Source organism: Acanthopagrus latus, chromosome 2, assembly GCF_904848185.1.
Source record: "Acanthopagrus latus isolate v.2019 chromosome 2, fAcaLat1.1, whole genome shotgun sequence".
Taxonomy (NCBI): domain Eukaryota; kingdom Metazoa; phylum Chordata; class Actinopteri; order Spariformes; family Sparidae; genus Acanthopagrus; species Acanthopagrus latus.
In genome coordinates, this window is record NC_051040.1 from 9,369,037 (window position 1) to 9,394,834 (window position 25,798).

Below are 25,798 nucleotides of genomic sequence, written 5' to 3' on the forward strand. Positions count from 1 at the left end.
TGCAGGGCTAGCTGCTGATGCAGTGGCAAGCAAAGTGGGGCCTGGGGACCTCCGAGGGGTCCCCGAGGGGCGCTTCAGGGGCCCCAGCAAAATGAGGGACAGTTTAATTTCGGCACTATTTCACTCCCTTGATGACAGCACAATGGGCGCGTGTATTACTGTAATCTATTCTCATTAGAGGGTTGACTCTCCCCACTGTTGTCAGACACCCAGTGCAGACGGTCCTGCAGCTGCACGGCCAATTAAAGTCAAACCTAGAAAGAAAAGGGGAGGGAGAAAAAAAAACGCTCCACGGGACACAGATCATCAGATAAAGAGTGGGTGGTCTATAGTGTGCGTTTATCTTGATATTAAAAGTTTGAGGAGCTCCCCCCGTTTCTTATGTGGTGCTTAGAGGTCTGGAGTGTCAATAAAGCGCGTAGCCAGAGGAGAATAACCTTCTGAACCGCGGGTTTGATCCATCACATCCACATGTTGTGACACACACAGCAAAAATAATAACGCTCAGGCGCTCGGGAGAGATAGCCTTAGTGACCCGGGTACAACTCATAAACTGCAGTGCGGCATCAGGCGTATTAATATCACACAGTCGTCCCCATGTTTCCTTAACACGGATGAATATTTCATCCACCAGGAGCCCTTCAAGTGGGTGTTGTGCAGATTAAAGGAATGGCGCATCGCCTGTATTAACACATCTGCGGGGCAACGTGGTGCAATACGAGCGTGTCTTGTTTAAACATCTGTTTCACACGCGTCAAAAAAAAAAAAGTGCTGGTTTTACGCACATCAGCAGGACGAGGCAGGATCCGCCTCACTAGCCTGGATGATGGTGATAAAACAGGCAGAAACAGCAAAACATATATAAATATATAAACATTCTGGTGCCGAAGTTGAGAGTCACTCACCCCTTTTGAACATCTTTGCAGGCCTATGTGTATGTCGTCTTCTGTCCTCTGAGAATCATCTATTCTTATATTCCAGACTTTAAACTTGCGCGCTGTAGTTGTGAAGTTGATTCCGGAGCGGTTCTCTTCTTTCTTGCTCTCTTTTTCTTTTGCGACGCTCGCCGCGTAAAAATGTCAGTAGTCACACCTCGGGATTGTCTCACGATCCACCGGGTCGAATCTCGCCGCAGACCGCCGCGGATCTGACGACGAACGCCGACAACAAACAGTAATCTCCCTCTCCACAAAGTCTGGCGCACCGTCGGAGCTGGGAAATTAGGCGGCAATCACTGCGAACCGGGCGCGCTGAAACCATCCCCCTCCTCCTCAGTCCGAAATGCTGATAACTCCAGTGTGGCGTGTGGCGGTGCTGGCGGTGGTGGTGAGCAGGAGGTGTGGGAGAAAGAAAAAAACAGGAGAAGTTGTCCGATACAACCTCTGATAGCCAAGTGATGGTTTTTTTTTTTTAAGGCGCAAATGACAGTGGAGGCTGCAAATCAGTTCTGGGGGCAAGTCGACGGTGAGCACGGGCTCACGAGCAGTCCTCCCCCAAAAAACCCACAGACATTTAAATTCAAGTGGCCAATCTGAAATTCTTCCCCTCGGTGCTTCAGAGCCATTCAAATCGCATCATATTCGTTAAAATCTCTAATTAACATAAGTTATGTGGATTCACATTCCGCCTCTGATGTCGGATTATAAACGCAGACTCCTCAAATCCTCCTTAATAATGTAGACTTTGATGCCTCCGGTTTTTCCTTAATATCCCCTCTTTCTTTTTCAGCTCTCCTCTCCACTCGTAATTGTTCACATTGCTGTGATCTTGTCTGTGAAGATCTCTCTGCCTCTTTTTTGATTTCTCCCCCTCTCCTCCACCTATGGCTCAGCGCTCGCTGGTGCGCTCAAGGAGGGAGAGAGAGTGTTGTAGCGCCTCAGCCCCTCCACCGGGCAGCATCCTGCTCCGTCCCCTCTCACTGCCTCTGTCCCCGTCAGCGCCAGCCGGAGACACGCTGCTCCCTGACACCAGAGGTCTTCATCATGGATCTGATGTGACACGACGGGACAACGCTCGCATGGAGCAGCTGTGCGTCTCCCGGTGGACGAGACATCAGGGGAGATCTGGGACGTTACTCATTCTGGTGCGGGGAAAATAACAGGAAACAAACAAACAAACATACAAACTGCTGATCAAACAGCCTCCACTCAAATCAATATCAGATAATGTATTACATGACTAATACACACACACACACATACGCATTGCAGTGTATAGCACAATATGACATTACTAATTGAACAAGACTTACAATTGAGGCATTTAAAAAACAATACCGTTTTAATAATATTAAATATTATGTAGCCTTGGTATATATTATATATGTATATTTACTTTTTAAAGTTGATGATGTGAAACTGCCCAGTTATATTATTATTTTAAGTTTCATCTTGATTTTAGAGGCTACTTCTTCTTCTTCTTCTTCTTCTTCTTTTTTTTAAAAAAAAAATCTATTTGTGTTATATTTAAAGTGTTGTGTTCTTACTTGTATTTTATTTAAAATGTCCATCAGTGTAAAAACAGCACTGCACAATATATTATCCTATGTTTTACTGTATGTTTTACCCTCATGTGTCATTTTACTTATTGTTATCTAATTTAAAATGTCAGTCAGTGTATTATTTTATTGTATATTAATGTGTTATTGATTTTATATTTTACCTTCATTTTGTGTCATATAGTGTTGTTGTTTTTTTTTTTTATACTTTTCTTTATTTACCTGGTATGTACAGCACTTTAAACGGTATATAAATAGTGCTGTATAACTTGTTTCTGATCATGCTATAATTTCATTATTGCCACTGCAGACAATGGGCACTTTGACCTGTAGACGTGTATCGTAATAAACTGTTGTCAATGTGTCGGTGCGGTCCACATGTCACTGTCCCATTGAGTAACATCGATTGCATCGGTGTTCGACTTCTCTCCACTCACCGATCTGCACTCGATTGGCTTCGCCTTCCCGCTGCTCGCGTGTGTCATGTTTGGGAGAGGAAAAAACATGGCAGCGCCCACGAGTGAAGTCCAAATTGTCCCTGCCAAAAAGCCCACAGGTAAATATTGACGTTGAATTCGGAATATGTAGTAGAATAGACGGAGAGAGACATAACGAATGAGTTTTATTGGTGATAATGTGACTTCCGGGTTTGACGAGCCTTGGCTGTGCTGCTGTTTTCAGGACAACAGCGCAGCAGTTTGGCCATGCTCTTTAGCAACTATCCAGCCTGCTCACGTTAATCCACTCACATGACGAAACATTTCGCTTTTCCAGCTAGTTGTTAGCATGACATCCACGTGAGTGTGATGACTCACCGGACTTCGTGACGAGCCTGACGTGGACGATGAGTGTGGCCCCACCAGGCTGGCAGATTGGTTGTGTCGGTTATGAAAGGAGGCTCATTGTTACCGAGGGTGTCATCACTCTTGTCATCTCGGTTTTTTTATGCATTACAACAGAAGGACACTATCTCTGCATGGTCTTCTTAAAAAAAAATCCCCACCATAAAACTGCGACATTTTGTCTGTGGTTACATGATTGTAGAAATATGAACAGCACATCTCAGATGATGCAACGTTATTCCACTTGAGTTGAATTGAATTGAATTGCAATGTCTGATTCTGCTGTATTGGATTATAGTATTTTGTTTTTCCAGCTACTTGCAATTGGACAGAGAGTGGTTTTAAGAGAGGGACCAGAGATAGGAGGCTTTTGCAGGATGAGTGTGATTTGCTGTCGATTCTAACTGTGTTCGCTCGTCAAAAGGAAAGTTTGGCCCACATCATTCTTCTTGGCAATCATGCACTTGTTTCCCACAGGATGACACTGCAAATGCAGTCCTGCTTCAATTCATGATTGCACCATTTTGGCAAACTCTTTATTAAATTCTTTCTTTAAACTGCATTTTGAAAAAGGAGTACAAACCAGGCCTGCAACTATCGATCATTTTCATTCTCAAGTATTTTCTTGATTCTTTTTTTTTTATTGTTGTTGTTGTTGTTGTTTGGTCTATAAAATGGCAGTAAATGATATAACAGATCGATGTTTCCCATTGCCTAGGATGACATCCTCAAATGTCTTGTGTTTGGCACAATCCACAAATAGTCAGTTTTTTTGTCTGTCAGGAGTCAATTAATTGTTGCACTTCCTTTCTTACATTCCACGGTTACATTTCCCTGCAGTTCATGAATAATATACACTTGTATACTGACTTTGTTGGATGGTGATGAGGACATGGCACATTCATGTCACTGAGGATGATGGAGAGGACTGTGTTGTCTGACTTGGTTGACCTGTAAATCTTTTTAGATGATTTTTTTTGTTTGTTTTGTTTGTTTGTTTTTTGTATCCATGTGGGAATATGTGTTTCATACATATTGGGTAACCTACAAGTGCAACCCTAAGCCTATTGTGTAAATGCTGATTATTCTGAAAAATACAATATAAAAGTCATCAAAAAAGACAAACAAACAATTGTTGCACGCTCAAACTCAACCACAAAATATACAAAGTAATTGTTTGGGGTGAGGACGTATGTTACAGCTCAGCTCGGAGAGGGAAGCGACATAAAACCAGTTATTTTTTGGTAAAAGCGACGTTGGTCATTTGCAAGGAGCTCAGAACTACAAATGAACAAGAGTGAGGCAAGCTACAAAGGAGAATGACTAATGGGTGCTGTTCTACATCAAAGAAATCATTATGACCAAAAGAGGACTCTTAAAAACAAGTGCTGCTAACTATTCTTTAAAAAGCAGGGAAATAAAACCTCACTGTTTAACAGGAAACAACCAGAACAGCACCCCTAAACCTGGTGTCTCTAAACAAATACACTGTGTACCTAACAGTGTGTGCACAGCAGCACTATCAGTCATTAGAACTAAGCCTGGCTCAGTCTCAAGTAGTTCAGCCAAGTGCCTTAGTACCAGCTTTCAAGTCATTAACACTAATTGACACAGCATCAACTTAGAAGGTGCTCTGTGGGGTGTCTTGTAAACAAAAAAAAAAGTCATATTTATAGTCAGTGTGAAACACTGACAAAACAAATAAGAGACAAACACATCTGGGGGTCACTGATACAGCTCCATAGTGCTACTAGATGTCAAAAACTTCACAGGGTGCCTTTAAGAGTAGCTCACAAAGAATCAACAGTACATAACACAATAGTCATGGGGGTCAAGAGGAGGGAAGCGGGCGGAGCGCCACACTGGATGACGCTCCAATCAGGATCCTCTTGATGTCGGACAGAAGAAGGAGATGGGGGCAGCAGGTGGCTCCAATCAGGTGCAGGGGACCCCACATCCCTATTACCATACAGGTCAAAACATTACAGGGAGAGTTAACCACATATATTATAATATATATTCTGTGTGTGTGTGTGTATGTTTGTGTGTGTATGTATATATATATATATATATATATATATATACATACATACATACATACATACATACATACATACATACATACATACATACATACACACACACACACACACAGAATATATATTAAGTTTACCGCAATTAAGAAGAGTCAAGGAAAGTGTTCTCTCAAAGTTTGTGTTTACTCATTTCTAAAATAACAACAGATGGAGCAAGAGCGGCGGTTTTGATTAACTCCATTTTATTTTTTTAATTTAATTTAGGATTCATATGTTTCACTTTGTGTGTTTAGAAATTTACGATTCAGATATATGTGATTTACTGTTGCTGTTAAGTTAGCTCAACTCAGTTGACAGCAGTGGTAACAAAGCAGGAAACGGTGTCATCGCTGTCCGATGGCAAAGATTTGTATAGGAAGTAGCTCAATGCTACGTGAATTATGACTGCAGTGTGTGACTGTTTAACACGTTTTACATTTACATTTCTGGATGATAAATAATCCAACAAATGGACTAGTGTATCACTTTGAATGTTATTTATTGAGTCTTTTATTGAACTCAACACTGAGCCACGTAAGTCAAAGTAAAGCAGTGCAAGGCCGACTACTAGTAAGTGCATACAAATGAGGAAAAAGTAAAAATAAGAAAATTATAGCATGTATGCATAAAAAAACTAATGAATACAAAGGGCTGATTAAATCCATTTGGTGGGAAATTGATTAAATGTATGTGTAAACTGCTGAAGCATAGATACAGCCTCTGTTGTACAACCCAAAGAGGTCACTGTGTCCTCTATACTGTCTCTGAACTGTGAGGAGGCTCAGGTTAAAAGACCTCGGGCTGTCCCTGCTGCTCGATAGAGACTGGACTCTGAGCAGCGCCACACGTGCCCTTCTTAATCTGCTTGTTTTTCTTGGATTCATCCAGCCTGTTGAAAGTGTTTTTTTTTTTGTGCTTTTTTTGCTCATCAAAACAGAAACCGACCCGAAAGAGCGATTTTATTCATCAGTCCCCAAATAAGATTGTAGATTGTGATCAAAATAATTCTGCCTGTACTTGAGAACAAGTGGGGCTACATCAGACTTCAAACACTGCCAGCAAAAATCTGAGCCAAATCGCTCTCAGCTTTGTTCCCATTACAGCTGGCATTTCAAGCTTCCCAGTCGCTTGTACATAGAAAATTGAAAATGAAAGATGCTACTAGGACAAATCTTTGGTGCTCCTCTGTCCCTCCACTCTCCATCTATTAAAAGTTTGTGTTCAGAAAGGGACTTTCCTGAACTGTAATGCTCCCCTCTCTCCACATGCAGACTGTAGAACATGTCTGAAGTGTCGTGTGCCCCTTTTGTGTGACGGTCTGTAAAATGCACATAGGGTTGGTTTTTGTCAGATGCGGTGACCTTAATTCGACCTGTGTTCACCTCTTTGCTAACGGCTCAATCATTTGACTTTCCCTGCAGTGCGAGCACCACGGCGGGTAGCCAATCAGATTCCAGATGAAATCCTGCAGGACCCGGAGATACAGGAGGCGATCAAAGCCCTGCCTGCAAATTACAACTTTGAGATCCACAAGACGATTTGGCGAGTGAGGCAAGCAAATGCTAAGAGAGGTGAGCTCTGTTCCTCATCACTACACTTAATCCAATGTGTACATGCTTTGAAAGTTATTTTAAGAAAGGCGGTGTGCTTTGTTGGATTTTTAAAATCGCAGGGAGAAACTGTGGACTGTGTTAACACCCATCCAAGGCTGTACTCTACATTAGCAACATAACGGCAGGTGCAGAATTCATTTATATTAGACTCTCATCTCTCATGATTTCAGTGCTGGTAATCTAGTCTTGTTACTATGCAAAAACAACAAAACAATGCAAAGCAGTCGTGTCTAGGTGTGTGGTTTGTCATAATCCAGCAGCATTTTGAAATGGGGCGCATGTTTCTTGATAAGATTCATAACACGTAACTCAGTAATTCACACCTTCTGATTAGTCCTGGTTGTGTTTTTTTTCTTTTTTTTTAATATTAGGTCTGTACTGACTGTCAGTGGGAGCCAGTTCATGAAAAGACTGCAAATTACGTACAAGATAGTGAAAGCGAAGTACCGTGTGAGCCATCAACAGTGATTCTCGAGCCTCCCCTTCTTTTCCCCGCTGATTTTGTCATTTTGAGATATAGCTCTGTTTCTAAAGTGCGAGATTGGAAGGGGACTGACTGCACCCCCTTCAAAGGTTCTTGGTGCTAGACTTTATTGTTTTCTGTTCAGTTTTTTTTTCATCATCACCCAATAATGGTAAAAGGGCAAGTGGAGCAATGACATTATCATCAGACGTCAATAAAAGGCAGTTCTGGAGCAACAAAAACGGTCCTGCCTGTTGCCGTAGAGCAGAGCAAACATCAATGTCAGCGAAGCCTCCCACGGTGCCCTCTCTCAGTTAATCCTGAGGCTACAGTCCTACTGCAGGCCTCGCTACAAGTCAGATTTCTTGATTATTCTATTTGATGATACCATTTCTTAAGTGACCCATATCCAGTATCAGTCTAGATGACGTCCATCCTGAAATAACACCAAGGAACATAAAGAGATCACAATGAATTAAATGGCGTCTGGACGGTTTGTCAGAAAGGCCAGTGTTGGAGTTAATGAAAAGAATCATTTTAAGACTGGATCTGAAATGTTTGCCTTCACCGCAGGTCAAAAAAAGACATCAAGATGAGATTCTTCTATTTGTTTTTTAGTTACGATGCACGTCTGTGCTGCACGGATGCTGAAATCAGAGCTCGCTGCAGCTTTCCAACTCTGTCAATAACTCATAGGCAAAAGCCCCCCGACACCCTCCACCCACCCTCCCCTCCGAAGATCAAAGACAGCTAACACATCCTCCTCACAGATTCAGTGTTAACCGACACCAAAACACACCGGACACGGAGGTACACTCTGCTTCACTTTGGTGACCAATGAGAGTGAATACACCATGAGTGGGAAAGGCTTGTTTTGGCTTCTAGTGGTTTGTAGTTTCTGTTTTACTGATGTCCAGGCTTTACTTTTGTGTGTCTTTGCGTGCCTCAAAACCTTATTGTAGAGCTCTACTGAATGTGTTTTTTCCACAGTTGAAGCTTCTATTGAGCTTCAAATCTCTTTCATCATATTTTATGACATCATTACCCTAAGAAAAAAAACAACAAAAAAAACCAAAATCCTCAAACAAAAATCCTCAATTTGAATATAGTGATTCATCGGATTAAGTGGAGCGCCTAGGAAACGCAGATACATCATTTTGATCTTTGCTTTATGTAACAACTTGAATAATTTACTTAGATAGTGTCTGAGCTAGAACAGATTTTTTGTTATTATGTGTTATATAAATGTAATTTATGGGGCTGTGAGAATGCTGAGTAAAGGTAGGCAGTGATTCTGGAGAGAGATAGATGATAGTTGAGTCTCATTTCCAGGTTGTCAAATGCAGATCTGCCTGAACCAGTGTAGGAAACTGAAGACCAGGAAAATATGGCTCAGTAGATCATTTCATTTCTCCAGTATCCCTGGATAGACGTGCAAAGAAAAAAACCCCAGCTGTTAAATGTACTTCTTTACAGCCTTAACTTACAGATAAATGCACACATCAGCTGTCAGTCTCATTTAGTGTAAAATTTACAGATAACTTTTCAGATTGTGAGTGAAACGTTTGAGTACTTTGTCACTTAAAGCAACGATATGTAGAAATTGGCATTTTGTGCGATTTGGCGCCCCCCACAGCATCTGAGAGCAACACCGCTTTCGTAAATACAAATCCCAGATTGGTAACAATTTGTCAGACGTAACATAGGAGCTAACTACAAGGAAATGTTATGTCATTTAAACTTTGTACCTTGAAATGAAGTTAGAGCAGAAACAAGTGATCAGGGGGGTGGAGGCTGAGACAGAGACGCCATTCACCCTATTACAAGACACTGTACCATCAGAATGAATTTGAAGCTGTTATTTTAAGGTAAAAAAGTTACATACTGATGCTTTGATCAAGGAAATGAGCCGATCAAAACCCAATCAAGTGAGTCTCTTTCAAAGTTACATTGTTCTTGATGTCAAATTAAACGATTGAAAAATTCAAACAGAATTTGGTATGAAAAAGCAAAAACTGGTAGTGCTTCACTTTCTGTCTGTAACTTGGACTGACTGAGCCTTGTCATAGCTTTGACTGAACATAAGAATGCATTTTAACATGGAACAAGGACGGTGGATTATGACTCACAGCACTTACATTGGCTTTGCTTTTGGGAAGGGATCTCTCAAAAGAGGGATTACAACACCTGTTTCAATAAACATATGGGCATGAGCATTGAAGATGTTCTTTATTTGCAGATGTACATTGATACATGTAAATATAGATTTTTCCTCGTGTTTGGTTTTCCGTGTGAAACAGGTCATAGGTCTGTGTTACAATGTCGGCCTCCAGCCAAAAATAAAAAAGAAACAGGAACGTCCTTCACGAATGTAAATGTCAGAATGTGTAGTCGTTGGGTCGTTCTTGCCTTGGGTGGAAATATGCAGATGGCATGCCAAGAGGATTGAATCACGATGTCCCTGTGGGGACCTTGTGATTTACCACAGCTTGCTGGCTTTGCTTTTTTTGTTGTGTGACTTTTTTTTTTTTTCCTATCAGAGCTCGTCGTCCCTCTCTGAACTCAGAGAGCATAACTCACCTCGTCACCCCTGTCTCTCTCTCTTCTTCTTTGCGTCCATCTGTTTCTCTGTCAGCCTTTGAACTGCTCTCATGCACTGTGCTTTTAAAACAGAGGACTGAGGAACATGCTGGAGAATTTGATTTCTGCTGGCCAGCCTCTGTTTTTTTTCTCAGTATATTAGTAGTCCAAATCTTTGTGTTGTTTTGACTAATTTTCTTATTTTCATTTAATTATGTGTTGTTTTAATATCATCTGTCTGCATGTCCCCTCTTCACAGCAGCAGCTTCGTTTGTTTAGAGTTTCTCCAAGTGTTGTTGGCTGCCTTGATTACCTTCACACGTTCAGTCATGATAAAGACAAGTGAACAAAACATTTAATTAGATGATAATGACTCCTGACTTGAGTCTAGCATTTTGTTTATGGAGCAACAGTTGTTTGGCCAATGCCTGGAAATAGAAGTCAGACCAGAAAAGGACCCTAATACGAGAACACAATTAAGATGGACGCATGGGATTTATCCAAGTTTTGGTGAAAATCAAAACTAATTGTTTAGAACATTTCAGAGGCCGGAGGCAATCCAGACACTCCAAGCAAGAAAAAAGTATCAAAACAAGGAAGGAAATATAAAAAAATCAAACATTTATTATTGTCATTAAAAGGTCAACATACAAAAACATTAAGTGTTTGTTTTTTGTATGTTGTAAGCATTTGCCGGCATGTGTTTCCAGGCAATGATGTTTAGCCATTGGTGTTATAAGGTTCACTGTGTTGTTACAACCATATTTCAACCAACTGAACACCCCTCGTCTCAGCCCTCCACTTACATTGGAAACTTAAAACGTGAACGGCCCTCTAGTTTGTCAGTTGTGAACTACTGTGGAAACATGGTGGTCTCCCTGAAAGAGGACCAACTCACTGTAGATATAAAAGGCTCAACTTACAAAAACACAGCAACTCATAGTTTCAGGTCTGTTACTATTGTATAGACTGAACAACCCTAAATCCTTTCTGATTTGTGATCGTGAATGAGATGGCTGGTCTTTAATCTCAATTCATTCTTACCATTTCATCACAGCCTCTTGTTTTACAACATTGTTCAGCCTGGCAGACAACTACTGAATCCCATTTGGAAAAACAGAAATTAGACAAGACGCCGAGACGGAGCCAAAAAAAGCAAAAAGCACTCCAGCCTTGAGCGTCTTGGGGGACCTTAAATTCATGAAAGTGTTTCCCTGCTGGGTCTGTGAAGTGCCTGGGGAGTTGTTCTGTTTTTTCCCTGGTCTTCTCATAACTACAGACAATCAAAAGATTAGCACAGTTGACAGTTTCTTTTGAGATGTTTTCCCTGAGCTTCGGAACAAAAAGCAACATGTGGAGCATTTAGTTTCCTTCCTTCAGTTTCTGCAGTTTTGTCCCATGGTGCAGTAACTTTTATGAGGGGGGCGTTATGTGGAAAAATAAGGGAGAAGTTGTAAGAACAATAAAGTTCTTAGAATCTAACAAAAAAATCCCCAAAAGTTAGGATGCTATGTCACCAACAACGGTTACAAAGTGGTCCCTAGCCCATGTAGTAATATCTTTTAGACAATCATGTGCTTCACAATGTGTTGATCATCAGCACATCCTTGCTTGTGAACCACTGAGCCTTTCGATTCATACCCAGTCATAACACAATCCAGTGGAGCTGTCTGTTTGAAAAGTGTTGCTGGCAACAAATCCAGAACAAGCACATATTTACAAAAATCAGAGGTTGATGCAATAAAACATTAAATACATTTTCTCTGTACCGTTTTCCATTTGGTGTAAGTCAAAAAGTCTTAATCTGATGTGTCACACGTGGTCCACCCAGCTAATCGGAACAAAGTCCAACAACTCTACATGAACAAAGCATCTATTTGCGACCACGGCTGGTGACTTGTTTTTTGTTTCCAAATGACTGAACGCTCCCTTTCTAAGTCATCTCTTTCTACAGGACTGCTCTTTCATTCTCAAATACAAAACGACTCCCCGGTCAGCAGTCTGAGATGGCCTTTTCTCCTCCGTCTGAACAGCATGTTCCTTTATAGAAGACATGACAGCAGTGAGAGTGTTAGCTGCCAGTGTAAAGTTCAAGCAGATCATAGTTGCTAGTATCCACGTACTCGACATGCCGACATGCTGGACATTGTGGATTCGTGTGTTTTATTGAATATAGCCTTATTGATAAGTTAAATCAATACAAATACTGTATGTACATGCGATAACATATCTTTGTGGAATTTTGGCCTCATTGTGTCCAAATTCAGAGGCCGTTGTGAAAATTCAGGTCATACTAATGAGTTGAATTTTTAAAAGTTATTAAATCATTTCAGCATTGTTTTGGTTTATTTATAAGTTTAATATATTCATTAGGGGGGAAGTAAACAATGCATAATACAGTACAATACAAAAAAAACACTACAAAATAAAACAAAATGACCAATCAACACCTCTCGTAAACATTTTTTTAAAAAAACAAAACATTATATAATCATAGGACTGTTGTGTTAGAGTGATTTAGTTCCAGCTAGGTGTTCTAAATAATCTGGCAGCTGAGTTCATTAAAAGTATCCCTTTGATTATTTAATCATGTCTCTTTTTTCCTTTTGATTATTTAATCATGTCCCTTTTTTCCAGTATTGGAGTACACAGAGGACAGGCATGCATTACCATCTGGATACCACTTGACAGATTTGTCACATCTAACCTGCATTCACACACGCAAAACTAAATCTACTGTATATAGCTTTATTAAAGTGTTCCCAGCCATTACACCTCCACCTTTGAAATTCGGAGTAATTCCTTGGTTTTGTCCGTTCACTGATAAATTGGTCTTTCCAGCTCTTTCCTAGTTTACCTCCCGTCTTTGGTTGTTAACATAATCCCACACATGGCCTTCTTGTTACCTGCACTGCCCGTTGTGTTTACAACAATAGGCTTGTCATGTAACAGCATCATTAGGTGAGGTGGTGATTGACAGTTCATGTAAGCCAAAAGCGAGCTGTCTCATCTACACGTGTGCAGCAATGGGCCACACTAAGTGACAAGTCTCAAAGTAGGGTTGCTGCGATGTAGCGCTGGTGGTTATCATATGGTGCTCATCTATGGTGCTTATTTCTAGCAGATATTTCAAATTGTAGCAGTTGGCTAAATGCTGTGGTGCCAGTCAGAGTTTAAGTCTGACAAAAGGAATGTATGTAGGTTAGAAATAGTCAAAGTCAACCCTACAAAGGACCATTTCTGTCATAATAAAGCATTTGTTCAAATATAAAACCCTTCTGTTTTCATTCCTTTCAGGGTCATTTTAATGGATGGTATTAACTGTAATAATTATGTAATGCTGTAAAAATCTTAAACTTTTAAAACCCTATCACAGAAAATCAGAAACATTGGACACATCTGTTCAAAAGCTGTTAAATTAACTGCTCTGGTCTCTTTTTCTGTATGCAGGTAAAGTTGGATGATCTGTTCAGAAAATAATATCACTATCTATTTAATCACAATTCTCAATAATAAAAAAGATAAATATCTCAAAATGACTCGTAGGTAACAGCTAGAGTTGAAAAAGCTAATGAATTTTTTCCGTATGCACTTTTCAAATAAAATATTGCATTTAAGCTCCTTAACCACCAAACTGCCAGCTTTAACTCACACTGCATTAGGAAGAGCCTTGTGATGTAATTCATCCAATCAATATAGCCATCCAGTTGGCTACATCACTCTAATGGCATGTTCACATATGTGCATATTTGCCGGTCAGTGACGTTATTTAAGTCTGTTAACCGAAGTGAATGAACATTAAATGTCACAAGCTCTGAGATTCACCTGAAACGAAGACTGTGGTCTGATTGTCGAGATTGATCTGGATCTGAAACCGTCAGATCGCCCACCTTTACCACACAGTTCAGGTGCTGGAGTGCACTTCCAAGGGAAGAAGCAGTTTATCATCCCTCCGTGCCAACTCAAACATACATTCAAAACATCCAGTCCCACCTCTGGCGTCTGACTCACCTTTCGCCGAGGGGAGCAGATGGAGAAAGCTCTTTGCTTCTGTCAGCTGTGGCAGAGGTGTGCTCTGAAACCTTTCTCTGTTAATAAACTTGCCCTTTTCCAGGTAATGACCTGTCTCTCACTGTCTGCATGAGCGCCCGGTGATCCCTTAACCTTTCATCAGTAAGAAACGCTCGCGCTCCTCCTCTTCGCTCTGCGCCATCCATCACTCCATCTCATGACCATCATCCCTCCACCTCCCTGGCCTTTTTGCCTGTCCCAGCTTTTATCGTTTAATGCTGTCTGGCACTGAAGTCTCGAAATTGTTTCAGACCTAGTCATGTGAAAACGCTGCGTGGGCTGAATTCAGCGTCTTCAGATTGTAAGTGTCTACTGAGACCTTGATGGATTTATTGAAGTAAGGTGTGACAGACTTTGACTGGGAGAAAATGTCACGGTTAATCGAAACAAAGCCTTTGTGCTCCAGGTGCCCCGCTCCATATGTCAGATCCGGTGGCTCGGACTCCGCGGCAAACCGGTCGGCTCCTCGCGCAAGCGTGTTAGTGATCGCCTCACATCTACATCAAACATAAATAGATTGCTGCTTCAAAAAGGGTAAATGGCAAAAAGAGAGGTGATGACATCGGATCATGCTGATACACAACCAGTGTAGTCAAAAATAACCTCAAACACCACGCAGCAGACCACTGAACACGAGAAACACGAATGTGAGGAATCTTAGCTGTAACTGAATCTCTTTGGGTTTTGAAGTGTTTGTCATAAGAAACAAGAGAGGTCGATGTGTCACACGGGGCTCTGGGGGGAAATTAAGATGACATCTTTTTCAGAATTCTCTGATATTTTATGGCACGATTGAGTCCAATGAACTGAAAAAAAAAAATATTTTCTTGAGAATGAAATAATGAGTACTTGCAGCCTGAAATGATTTGAATTTTTCTTTGTGCATTTTTAAAAAAATCCATATTTCACCATGTTTGCTTTTCTCACTAATCTCCTCTCTATCACTCCTCTCTCTTCATCCACTTCGTGCTCTGATTCCTGCGCCGTTATTCCTTGCAGGGTTATGCTTGTCATCATCAATATCTTAGCACACTCTGATACCAAGGTGTCGTCATGTTTAATTGATGATGAGGTGGCAGAATTAATGTATACTAAATCATGGATTCTTTAGGATCTTTCCCTGCAAAGAAACCCCACAAGACTTATTTCTCAAGAAAATCCCCAAACGACAGTGTACTTTGAATTCCAAGAAAACATTGGCGATGTTCTCTTGAAAGCAGAAGCTTTAAAGTTACAGTTCAGCATATCGGGGAGTTGAGCGGGCTAAAACATTTTGATTGATGTTGAAAAGAAATCTTTGGCTGTGTGAAATTTCACGCAATTACCTTTTTTTTATAGACATGTAAAAAAAAAAAAATCATAAAGGTTAAAGTAATTTTGAAACAATCCTTTGAGGAAATCAAAAATTATAGATGGAATGATGTGAGAAGAAGATGGTTTATACTAGACATCTCAGAGGGCAGCACGCGAGAGGTTGGACTGGTCCAACCATAATGAGGACTGATGTCACTGTAGATCTGACGCTAACAAAATGGTGCTTCATTTCAATATGTTTTTGTTTATAACACACTTTTCCGACAGTTAATTTAACAAAACACTAGAAATACAATGACAAACAGGAAATAAGATCACTTAAATGAAATGCTATTTAAATGAGCAGTTTAGCGAAAAGCTCCTGCAGTTAAATAAGTTTTCAGGGAGCATCGACCTCCACTGGGTGATCATCTTAAACCAGATAACCACAGCTCTCTGTTGCCTCGTTTCAGACGCTTCTTTTTTCTTCATTTGAACTAATTTATTTCTAATCCCCCATACACACATTTGTGGTGAGCTCACACTCATTGAGAATCCTATAGAAAACACATCATTTAAATTCCCTTTTGCCCGGCTACAGCCCTCCTTTAATATACCCACACCTGCCTTTTTAAGAGGTGGAGAGGCTTTCATGTAATACTGATCCCTGCATTTGCATTAGCAGCAAATCCAGCAGAAGGTGCAACCTGACATGATTTCTCCAGTCACCATTTGCATGCTTCTCCTCTAAAGGAATATGCACAGAGGAAAGAGCCACACTTCACTGATTGCATGCGGGGTGCAGTCGAGATGACAGGCAAACTGTGCTTCCAGGCCCCTCTCCACGTCTGATAAAAAAAACATGCCTGTTCCTCGACGCAGAGTAAGTCTGAAATGCGGCACAAACCACTTAGTAAATCCTGCCCTAAACCAGTTTTCTCTCTCTCTCTCTCTCTCTCTCTCTCTTCCCCAACTGGTTCGTTGCAGTTGGTGTCACACATCGGTAGATCAGTGGGTCCTTGGTTGTCAACACACAACACCGTCAGCACGACAAATGCTTGTTAATTGGTTGCTTGATATCGATTTTCCTAGCAGCCCCGTCAGTTTGTCCATATTAAATGTTTAGCTCTGAGACGTTAACTTGAGTGAAGCTGGTGAAGGAGGGTGTTTTTGTGTGTTTCCGTAGCAGCGAGAGGGAGAGAGTGAAAGTGTGACTCACAGAGCCGGTGGCAGGCGCGGAGATGGACAGGAAAAAGAGAGAGTTTAATGGCTTTCGCACAAGCCACGAGCCGTGGAGCTAGACCCGTGGTGATTGGTTTGGACTATATTTCCAACAGCCCGCCACTCGCTAAAATAAACCAACACTACTACCGTGGCAGAGGGGGAAATTGCCCTGAAATGTCACTATTTGCTGACAGTGGAGCACTAGTACCAGTAGCAGAGGTCCACATATAGCTGCACTGTTCAGGATTTATTAAATAACATGTTGCTGTCACTCTAACACAAGTGCATAACTTTGCCCTTTTTCTCCACTCTGTCTAGTGGCTCTGCAGCTTCCAGAGGGCCTACAGATGTTTGCCTGTGTCATCGCTGACATCATCGAGAAGTAAGGGGTCAATTTTTCTTTTCTTTTTTTTTTCCCAGTGTAAGCGTGTGAGTGAGCAGCAGGTGTAGAAGTAAAAGCCAGCAGCGTACCAACTTTAACTGCCGCAGCCGCTCGGTACTCATTAGTAGAGCGAGAGCTTTATCGTAATTCCCCGCCTTGGACTCAATCAGGGATTCAGCAGAAAATGAGACACGATTACGCTGTTTTAGGACAGAGCAGATATCACAGCCTCACTCGCTCGCAGTTGGAGGAGGGAAGAGATATTATTCTTGTTAATTACATCTTGTTTCAGTGTGAATATTGCCCTATTGCACACCGGCACTCGATCACACAGACACCTCGAAGTTTTTTCTCCTTCTTTATCCTGCACTGAGAAGTGCTGCAGCATTAATGTGCTCTAAACCTAATAGTGTGTCTTTTTTTTTTACCACTCTGGAGTTTGACCTGCACTGGGGCTAAATAAAGTGTGTTCTTCAGTGCTCGATAAACAGAAACACACATTCACCTAAGTGAGGGCTACAAGAAAAATCTGCTCCATTTCTAATTTTTTCTTCCCTGTTGATGTCTCTGTGGTCTAAACTTCACCTTCAGTTGGCCTCTTGCTGTCTGCAAGTGTTTTCTCAAAAAAAAAAAAAAAAAAATGGCTGCTATCATTAGACACATGGAGTGGATTCTTCACAGAGGTGTTTAGTCAGTGCTAACCTGATTATCGAGATGGACACAATGAAGAATAGAGTGGCTGGAGCTGCCATAAGCTTTTCAACCTGGGTGGATATTTTATTTCACACAGGAAACTCGGATCACATCGGGTTGACTGTGTTATTCTCCTCTTTCGCATGCCAAGACACATTTATTTACTATATTAAAGACGGAACTTTGATCTCGCTCAGAGACGTGTTAGGCGGGGGGTTGTTTTTCTCCCGTACCACAACTATTTTATCTATCTTCTCTTTTTTACTCCAGTATTTTGTTCACCTTTTTCTCCAGCTGTAGCAGGCCACCATTGCTCTATCTCTCTATCACTTTCTTTACAGCCATTTCTACGCCTTTTTTTTTTTATCGTAGAAAAGATGATAGAGTGAAGTTTTGATGATAGGGTCTGGTCTTATCAGTCCTGCTGCTATCAGACTGAGAGCTACCAGCCTTTGAGGCTTTTAAACCACACTACTGCGCATTCCACATTTATACTTTTGAATCGTCACTGTCCATCAAGGAGCCTGCTAAATCGGCCCCATCTCTTCTAATGAGAACAATTAGCGGACACTAATTGCTTTTCCCACTGTCTTCATACCTCGTCCTCTATCGCCTCGGTTCTCTGTATTTTTCTTCCTCTCTTCGCCGTCCACAGGATTTCTCCCCCCATGCTGCAGCAGAGAAGATTGTTCTCACGGTTTCCCTTCATTAGGTCCTGCTATATAGTTTCCCCGAAGCTATTTTACCACTGTCTGTGCCGTCTTACCGTGTAAGAATTTTCTTTGCAGTTCTAGGCTTTCCAGATTTAACAGATGGGTTCTTTGAATCCTGGATGAACATCAGTGCCTCTGAGAAGTACTGACTATCTACCATCTTGTGCGCAGACTGACAGGTTATATTATATAATTTGAATGACATCAACCGAGTTTGAGCACTCCTGTCTCCCTATAAAAGAACAAAGTTGGACAAACATGTTCGTCATCCAGGATTATTCAACAGCCGTCTCTACTTTACAGGACATTTCCACAACAGCTTGGGTTTTATATTTTTGCACTTTTTTTTTGAGTTTCCTTTTGGTTATCATATCATTCTGAAAACAAAAGTAATTGTTGAGATCTGGGCACATGGCCATACAGCTACAACAAAGTCAGGAGAAGACAAACACAAGGGTCAAGCAATTATGCAGATCATAAACACTTGTAAACACAACGAGATTTTAGACAGATTATCTGAACCACTTCAATTTTGACCCCTCCTGAAATGTTGGCAAAAATGTTCACACAGATTTGTCAAGTACTGCGTTTTTTTTGGCCCTTTTTATAATAGATGGCTTCACTACCATGTCAAATCCAATGCCTCAATTCACCTAAACCTCGATCTGATCTATATTTAACATACTGAAATAACTTGAGGAGTCTTCTAAAGTCAGCACACCTTATTTTAAATCGGCTGCATGATTCATATAGTCCGGGCATGGGTTCAAAACTATTAAATTGACCTGCTTTAATTATTGATGTGATTTTAAGGAAAGTTTAACTGGAGGAATCTGACTCTGACATTGACGAGATGCTGATTTGAGTTGAGAGAGACATAGAGAGCAGAGCGATGCTTAATTTACCTCAGGAACAATCTTTGGCTGAGTGCAGACAGCGGCTTGTAGCGAGCACACTAACCCACAACAGCCAATTTTCATTTTGGCGCGCCATTAAATGACTCGGGGAGTTATCGCTGATAAGGTATATCCTACCATGGGCTACATTGTTATTTTAACCGGTGAAAGTGACACACCAGGGCCCGCTTTAAATTAAAGGCTGCAACTCAAAAGATTTGTACACTCGTCTTTGCTATAAGGGAGAGGAGACATAATGGATTTGCTTCAACCAGACTCTGTCGAATTTTGCCAAGCTCTGTGACAGGACAGAGTCAGTCCCCAGTGCAAATAGATAACTTAAGTGCTCGCAGAGTGCGGCTGTCATTAGGAGAGCAAGAGCTGCAACACCAGCAGGCTGAAGTGGACGGCAGCAGTAGCGTACGGTAAAGAAATGGTTCGATTTTGATGAGCTTTATTTTAGCCGATGTGATCCATTAGATTACCTCCAGATTAGGCCCTTATTCGATACTTGGGATTGGCTCCAGACGTCGCAAGCAAAAATTGTTTGGTTCACATATGTTTGGTTTGCTTCCAAACGCTGTTTTGTAGCTAAATTACAATTTCCAAACTTTAAGTTGTTGGCAGGTTTTGTCACCAATGGGATAGGTGGCCAAAAGTACGGCACTAAGTTCTAATAAACAAGAGTTTCCCCTAACTTAGACTTTGTTTCATCCGCCGTTGGACCACCAAAGATGGCGTGTTACGGTGGTTAGCTCAGTAGAACAGGGTCACATGAATCAGTGTACAAATCTAAGAAAACACAGCAGAAGTTGTTTGTTAAAAGTCTACACCCAAAATTGTGAGAATTGAACATTTTAGTTTTCGAACTTGGTGAATCGGAATCGGCGTGTAGACTGGGACATGTCCTGTGCTATTCTCTGTGTCTAATTTGTGAGGAAGTCAGATCAGAGTCCGCTGACTGTCACCCTCTTGCATAACATTAAAGGACCATTGTACTGAGACAGATATGATAAATACTGAATGTGTGACTGATTGAATGAGCCTTGTCATGAGCTATGTAGCTGCCGCTTGGGTCTTCTCTCCACACTGCGCGAAGTAAAGACATTTGATTCATCACACCAAGTCTGTAATTCTTCAGAGAATTAGCAACTCTCAAACTTCAACATGGAGAAATTCTCTTACATAATACTAACCCATAATATAAAAGCTGCAGTGTGTGGTGATGCCCAAAAGCCTGTCTATTATTCCTTCCAAGATATCCAGTTGCCTTTAACTTAATACACTGAGATATTGTGACCTGGCTGACTGAGAATCTTCAAAGACACACTTTGCTTTTGTGACTGCCTCAAGAATGGCAGTGTAAGTCGACAGCCACATCCCATCTAAGGGCTTATTGGACCCGATGGTGAATCTGAGGTCAACACCATCTGGTGGCTCCTCACTGCATGATCTTCTGTTTCGATGTGGGGAGGAAATTGCAAGATTTGTCCGGAGGACCTTAAGGGACTCAAGGTCTTGGTTCAAGTCTGTTTCCACTTCATACTGTAACCGGATAGACAGTGCCATGGAAGTCTCATTGGTTTTGATAACAATCTCAGCTCAGAATTTGTCTGATCCCTTCAAAGGCTTATCCCGCAGGTGAAAGCTGTCTGTTTCTGGATGTTTAATCTGCCTCCCAGATGAAACCGCTTGTTGGTGAGAAACCGGGATGTTCTGCTGAGAATCCTGTCAACTGTTTTATCTCCCCCCCCCCCCAAAAAAAAATGGAAAGATGAAATAAGTATCTCATGTAAAACTTAACAATAATCACTGAGAAATATTTAAACCAGACCTCCACAGCAGCTAGCATTTTTAGAGCACTTTGTTATGGCAACAACCAAGCTCGCTGGTGCATTGATGAAAATGTAGCCAATTGGCTTATCCAGCCATCCTAATGTGTGTCTAGCATGGGATTGGAGGGTGGAGTTGGGGGAGAGTGAATGACAGTAACCTTTGGATGATAGCACAGCTTATGTCAAGGGGTTACCAGAGGTCCCAGGAGTTGGGCGGATCTACCATCACTGCCACGGCCCCTGGTACTCACGAGATGGGGCTGAGGTCCATATCAAAAATGGGGATGAAAGGGCTAAGCTGGCCTCAGAGTAAGGAGCTTCAGTGGGAGGGACTGCTAAGTCTTAATGAGGACAAGCTGCTCTGAACTGTGGCCATGCTGCAGTTAATACACTGAACCCAAAACACACACACCCTTTACATATACACACTTTTACAGTCACAGTATGCCATGCTTAATGTTATAAGCACTACATTTCAAGCATTAGCTCTCTCTCTATCTCTGTGTTTGTAGGGTTATCTATTCATAATCTAACAACTATGGGTAAAGACAGGATCATGTGCTAATTTTCTTACATGCACACACCGATGGAAGAGCAACCAGGAGCAATATTGTTCAGTATCTTGCCCTTGGACATTTCCACATGTAGACCACATTAAAGAAATTGCAGGGAATGGCATTTATATACTTTAATTTAGCTCTGTCCCTCCCCTTTCACCTTTGGTTTCAAAGGCAGTTACCGTTAACATATACTATAACATATACAATCATCCAAAGAAGAGATGTTAAAATAAAACCAGCATTTTCAGATCGGTGACCACTTGATAGTTTAAAGTAGAGTGGTGTCTGCAGTCTAAATAACCATGTCCCCGTGTATAAAGCGGCAGTCCATTTATTACAGTGTCATCCTCCTTTATCTGATTCTCTCTGTGCGGTTTCATTTCATTCTTTACTCTCCCATTGTTGACATTGTCATTGAAATTCAAAGACCTATGTACTCTGCTTTCACAAGTAAACAAAAAAGAAAAAGCATTCAGAGTAAAATAAAGAATTGGTAAGTTGTGCAGGCAGGCGATGATGCATGTGCTGTCACTGGACCATATGTTTTATTGCCTTTGATGGCATGCCAGCTGTCTCGTTCTAGCTTTGAAAGATACTTTTATGAACTTCCTTCAGTATTTACTGCTGCTGCTTTTGTGACAGTGGAGGAATATAAAGAGAGAAGCAGAGGCAGGGTGTGTGGGGCTGTCGCCATGTCCTAATCCTGAGGACAGCACTAGCATTTAATGTTCCCTCTCTGTTCTGTTGGCACGAAAAACCCTGGGCCTCGACATAGAGATGCTGGCCTGTAACATAATCCGAGGTCTTGTACTCTGATGTTTGGTGGGTGAATGACAAATTTGCTGACCACACAAAGCCAAAGGGCTCTTGTTATTTGAAGCAAAAAACAATAGTGAAAAATGAAACACTCCTTTGCCTGACTACAAAGGAGTCATGTGGTCATTTGTCATCGATGTAACAAGACAATAGAGGTGCAACTAATCGTTAAGTCCAGAAAATCTCTATGAAATGTCAAATAATTGTGTTAAAAGCTCAGCACAATTTCTCAGAACCTAAAGTGATGTCTTTAATTTGCCTCTTCTTTCAGACTTTTAGACATTGAAGAATCTGAAACCAGCAAATGTTTGCCAATTTTGCTTTGAAAATGACTGAAATGATTAATCAGTTATCAAAATAGCAGCTCAATTTCTGTTGATGGTATAATTGATTATTCAGCTAAGAAAAAAATGCACATGTTTCAAATGTGCTTCTGTTTTATTGGTTGACCCATATATTGACCCAGGACTCCCTGTTAAGCAGTCATTATACTTTGTGAAATTAATTGAATTGAATTGATTTGATTATAATGTGAGATTTAATTGCAGTTCTTGGGGCACATAAATTATATCCAAATTACACCAAATGATACCTTCAGAAAGTGGGTAAGTAGTAGATAAAAGAATATGTCGTAGGTTCAAGAAGACAGCACTCTTTCCTACAAATGGCAGTTGTGGAACAGTTTAATGCATGTTCATATGTTGCCATATATTTACTAATAACCGTTAACAACAAGTGCTAAATCTGGCTTCATTCAGTCCATTTATATTGTTCCTGACTGAGCAGGAAGCTGCTTTACGGAAGCCCTTGTTTTGCATATCGTAACTGCTGTTAGATTGATGAACTGCTGTGGCCGCATGTCAATGCAAAGGTCATTGCATTTCCTTTGTCAGTGTTTGTTCACACAGTTGAGGTCCCTAACCACTGACATCAGCTGCCCTTTTAGTCTTTAACTAATGATGACTTGTGATTCATGGTGGCCTGGTGGTTTACTCCAAATTACTCCAAGGCTCAAGTGTTGCACACTGAGGGTGAGGTCAGAAATGATTGGATGAGATTATGAGGACTGTTACCGCCATTACATTTGTAATTATTTAGGCCTTTCAATCATAAACTGTTTGCCAGGGGCACACTACAATGCACATATCAAGAAATGACAGTCATCGGAATATTCATTTTCCTTCAACTGGCAGTGTCTCTAAACCCATTCACCAGTAACCAATTCCTTTACTTTCAAGCATTTCTGCAGAATAACAGTCAGCAGAAAATCTCTCTGTTCTTAAGACTACAGTATAATGAGGCCCACATTCTCGATTAATATAGAAACACAAGTAGGAAGGAAGCTTTTCCCAAAAATGGCCTTATAAATAAAGATACACCAGTGACAGAGATGGCCAACCAGCCCCGACGGACAGAGTATACTGTGATGAGTCAGGGGATTTACAATTTGTTACGGGCTCAAAGCACCGTCATAAATGGTGTCTAACATTCAAAGACACTGAGCTGATGGTGTCACAACAAATCACCATAATCTCATATAAATTTGTGGCAAAAACCAACTTTCTGAGGCTGAAATGAAAATAAATAATCTGTGAAACACTGCATCCTTTGTGTGTTCCTGAGCTTGTCAACAATGTTTTCAGCGTGGAACTTAAACAAACTACTGCTATCCATTAAAATCTTAAAATATATCAAACAAGATACAAGCTTCAGTCTGCTCCCCTTGTAGAGTAGCTTGTTATCTGCTCAGAAGCCTTGCAGTCATTTTTAACCTCACTTACAGCATGGCTCTAGGCAATGTAGATTTTCCTGTCAGTCCAGGACTTTGGTTCAGATTGAAATTTCTCCACAACAACTAGATGAATTTTAAGAACCATATTGCAAACATTAATAGTACCTAGAGGATGAATCCTTGCTATTTTGGTGAACCTCTGACTTTTCGTCTAGTCTAACAGCAGGTTACAACTTTTGGCTTTTTTGTGAAATGTCTCAACAACTGTTTGATGGATATTCCTGAAATTTAAATGCAGACATTCATGGTCCCCAAAGGATAAATCGTAATGATTTTGGTCATTGCCTGATCTCTGCTCCAGCGCAACCAGACAGTCAAAGATTTCACGTAGTGTGTTAAATATTTCTACAACGTTATACCAGCTTACAATGTTAGCATTATCATTGTGAGCATGTTAGTATTTAGCTGTACTTTAAAACAACCTCGCAGAAGCTTTATCAAAATGTTTTCAGCTAGCATACTTTTAGTGACACAATTGTTGAAGGAGGGTAGAGAGTAAAAATGTGTCAAAGACACACTGGAAAGTGTGCGACCAGCACTATCATGACTGTCAGAACAAGAACAGGATTCGGTCAGGTCTGATCAGTAGGTAGGGAGGGTGTGGAGGCAGTTGGGTCTGAAATGCTCATTGTGGAGCTTTCTGGAGGAGTGGTATGCTTGCATGTATGATTCAACAACACATTTGATGGAAGATGCTCACTCTGTGATTCCACTGACATGCCGTACCTGTTTTCTGTCTCTCTCTATCATGTAATATCCAAGATAACTGTCAACACAGCCTCTAGATAGCTCAAGTAACAGTCATGTCGGATGCAGTGTGTTGGTAAATTAAGGTACAGTATGCACACACAGCCCCCAGACATCTTCAGGTCCTTCACCGTAGCCGTTTCATCCATCAGAATAGATTCCACTATATTCCACATGGCAGGTTGAATCATTTCTGTGGGAGCAGCCGCCACAGCCCACAGCCTCCCAGGGTAAATGTCAACTCTACCATTAGGAAGGAGCCCAGTAAGGAGCCTCCAACGCCTCCTTGCCCTCACATCGTCACAGTCTTAACGGCGCCCACAGCGCAGCTGAGCTGTAGCAACAGATCTGGGTGTAAGTGAGGGAGTGAGTGTGTCTGTGTGCCAGCCTCTATGTGTTTTTGTGCATATGTGCTTCATGGTTTTGTGCCTGTGCCTACTCTAGCGTCTGTCTTCTCTCTGGCTTACATGACATCATGATGTTCAAGGTATTCACATAGGGTATCAGCCCCCAGCTCACCCATCGAGTTCCGTGCAGTCTAATTAGCTCTCCTGCCAGACACACTCCCACTTTGCACCTGAAGCTTTTCTTGAACCATAAAAATATCTCATCAGCGATCACCTGCAAAACCCTAGAGAAAACTGCCTGGTTTTTGTGTTCCTCTTTGTCATCTCCTACCATTTCCCAGATGGAAAAAGTGAGACAT

At 41.2% G+C, this 25,798-nt stretch overlaps 2 protein-coding genes across 2 annotated transcripts in view; one reads left to right on the plus strand and one right to left on the minus strand.

Annotated features, from left to right (window-relative positions):
• rtn4rl1b (reticulon 4 receptor-like 1b) overlaps nucleotides 1-2,238 on the minus strand; it is a 156,081-nt gene extending 153,843 nt beyond the window's left edge. The window contains exon 1 of the mRNA XM_037117435.1: nucleotides 906-2,238. Coding sequence (XP_036973330.1) covers nucleotides 906-918 — 13 coding nt within the window. The 5' untranslated portion in view covers nucleotides 919-2,238. The remainder of the gene's footprint in view (nucleotides 1-905) is intronic.
• Nucleotides 2,239-2,897: 659 nt separating this feature from the next.
• dph1 (diphthamide biosynthesis 1) overlaps nucleotides 2,898-25,798 on the plus strand; it is a 62,307-nt gene continuing 39,406 nt past the window's right edge. Inside the window, exons 1-3 of the mRNA XM_037083526.1 lie at nucleotides 2,898-3,053; nucleotides 6,836-6,985; nucleotides 16,977-17,040. Coding sequence (XP_036939421.1) covers nucleotides 2,981-3,053; nucleotides 6,836-6,985; nucleotides 16,977-17,040 — 287 coding nt within the window. The 5' untranslated portion in view covers nucleotides 2,898-2,980. The remainder of the gene's footprint in view (nucleotides 3,054-6,835; nucleotides 6,986-16,976; nucleotides 17,041-25,798) is intronic.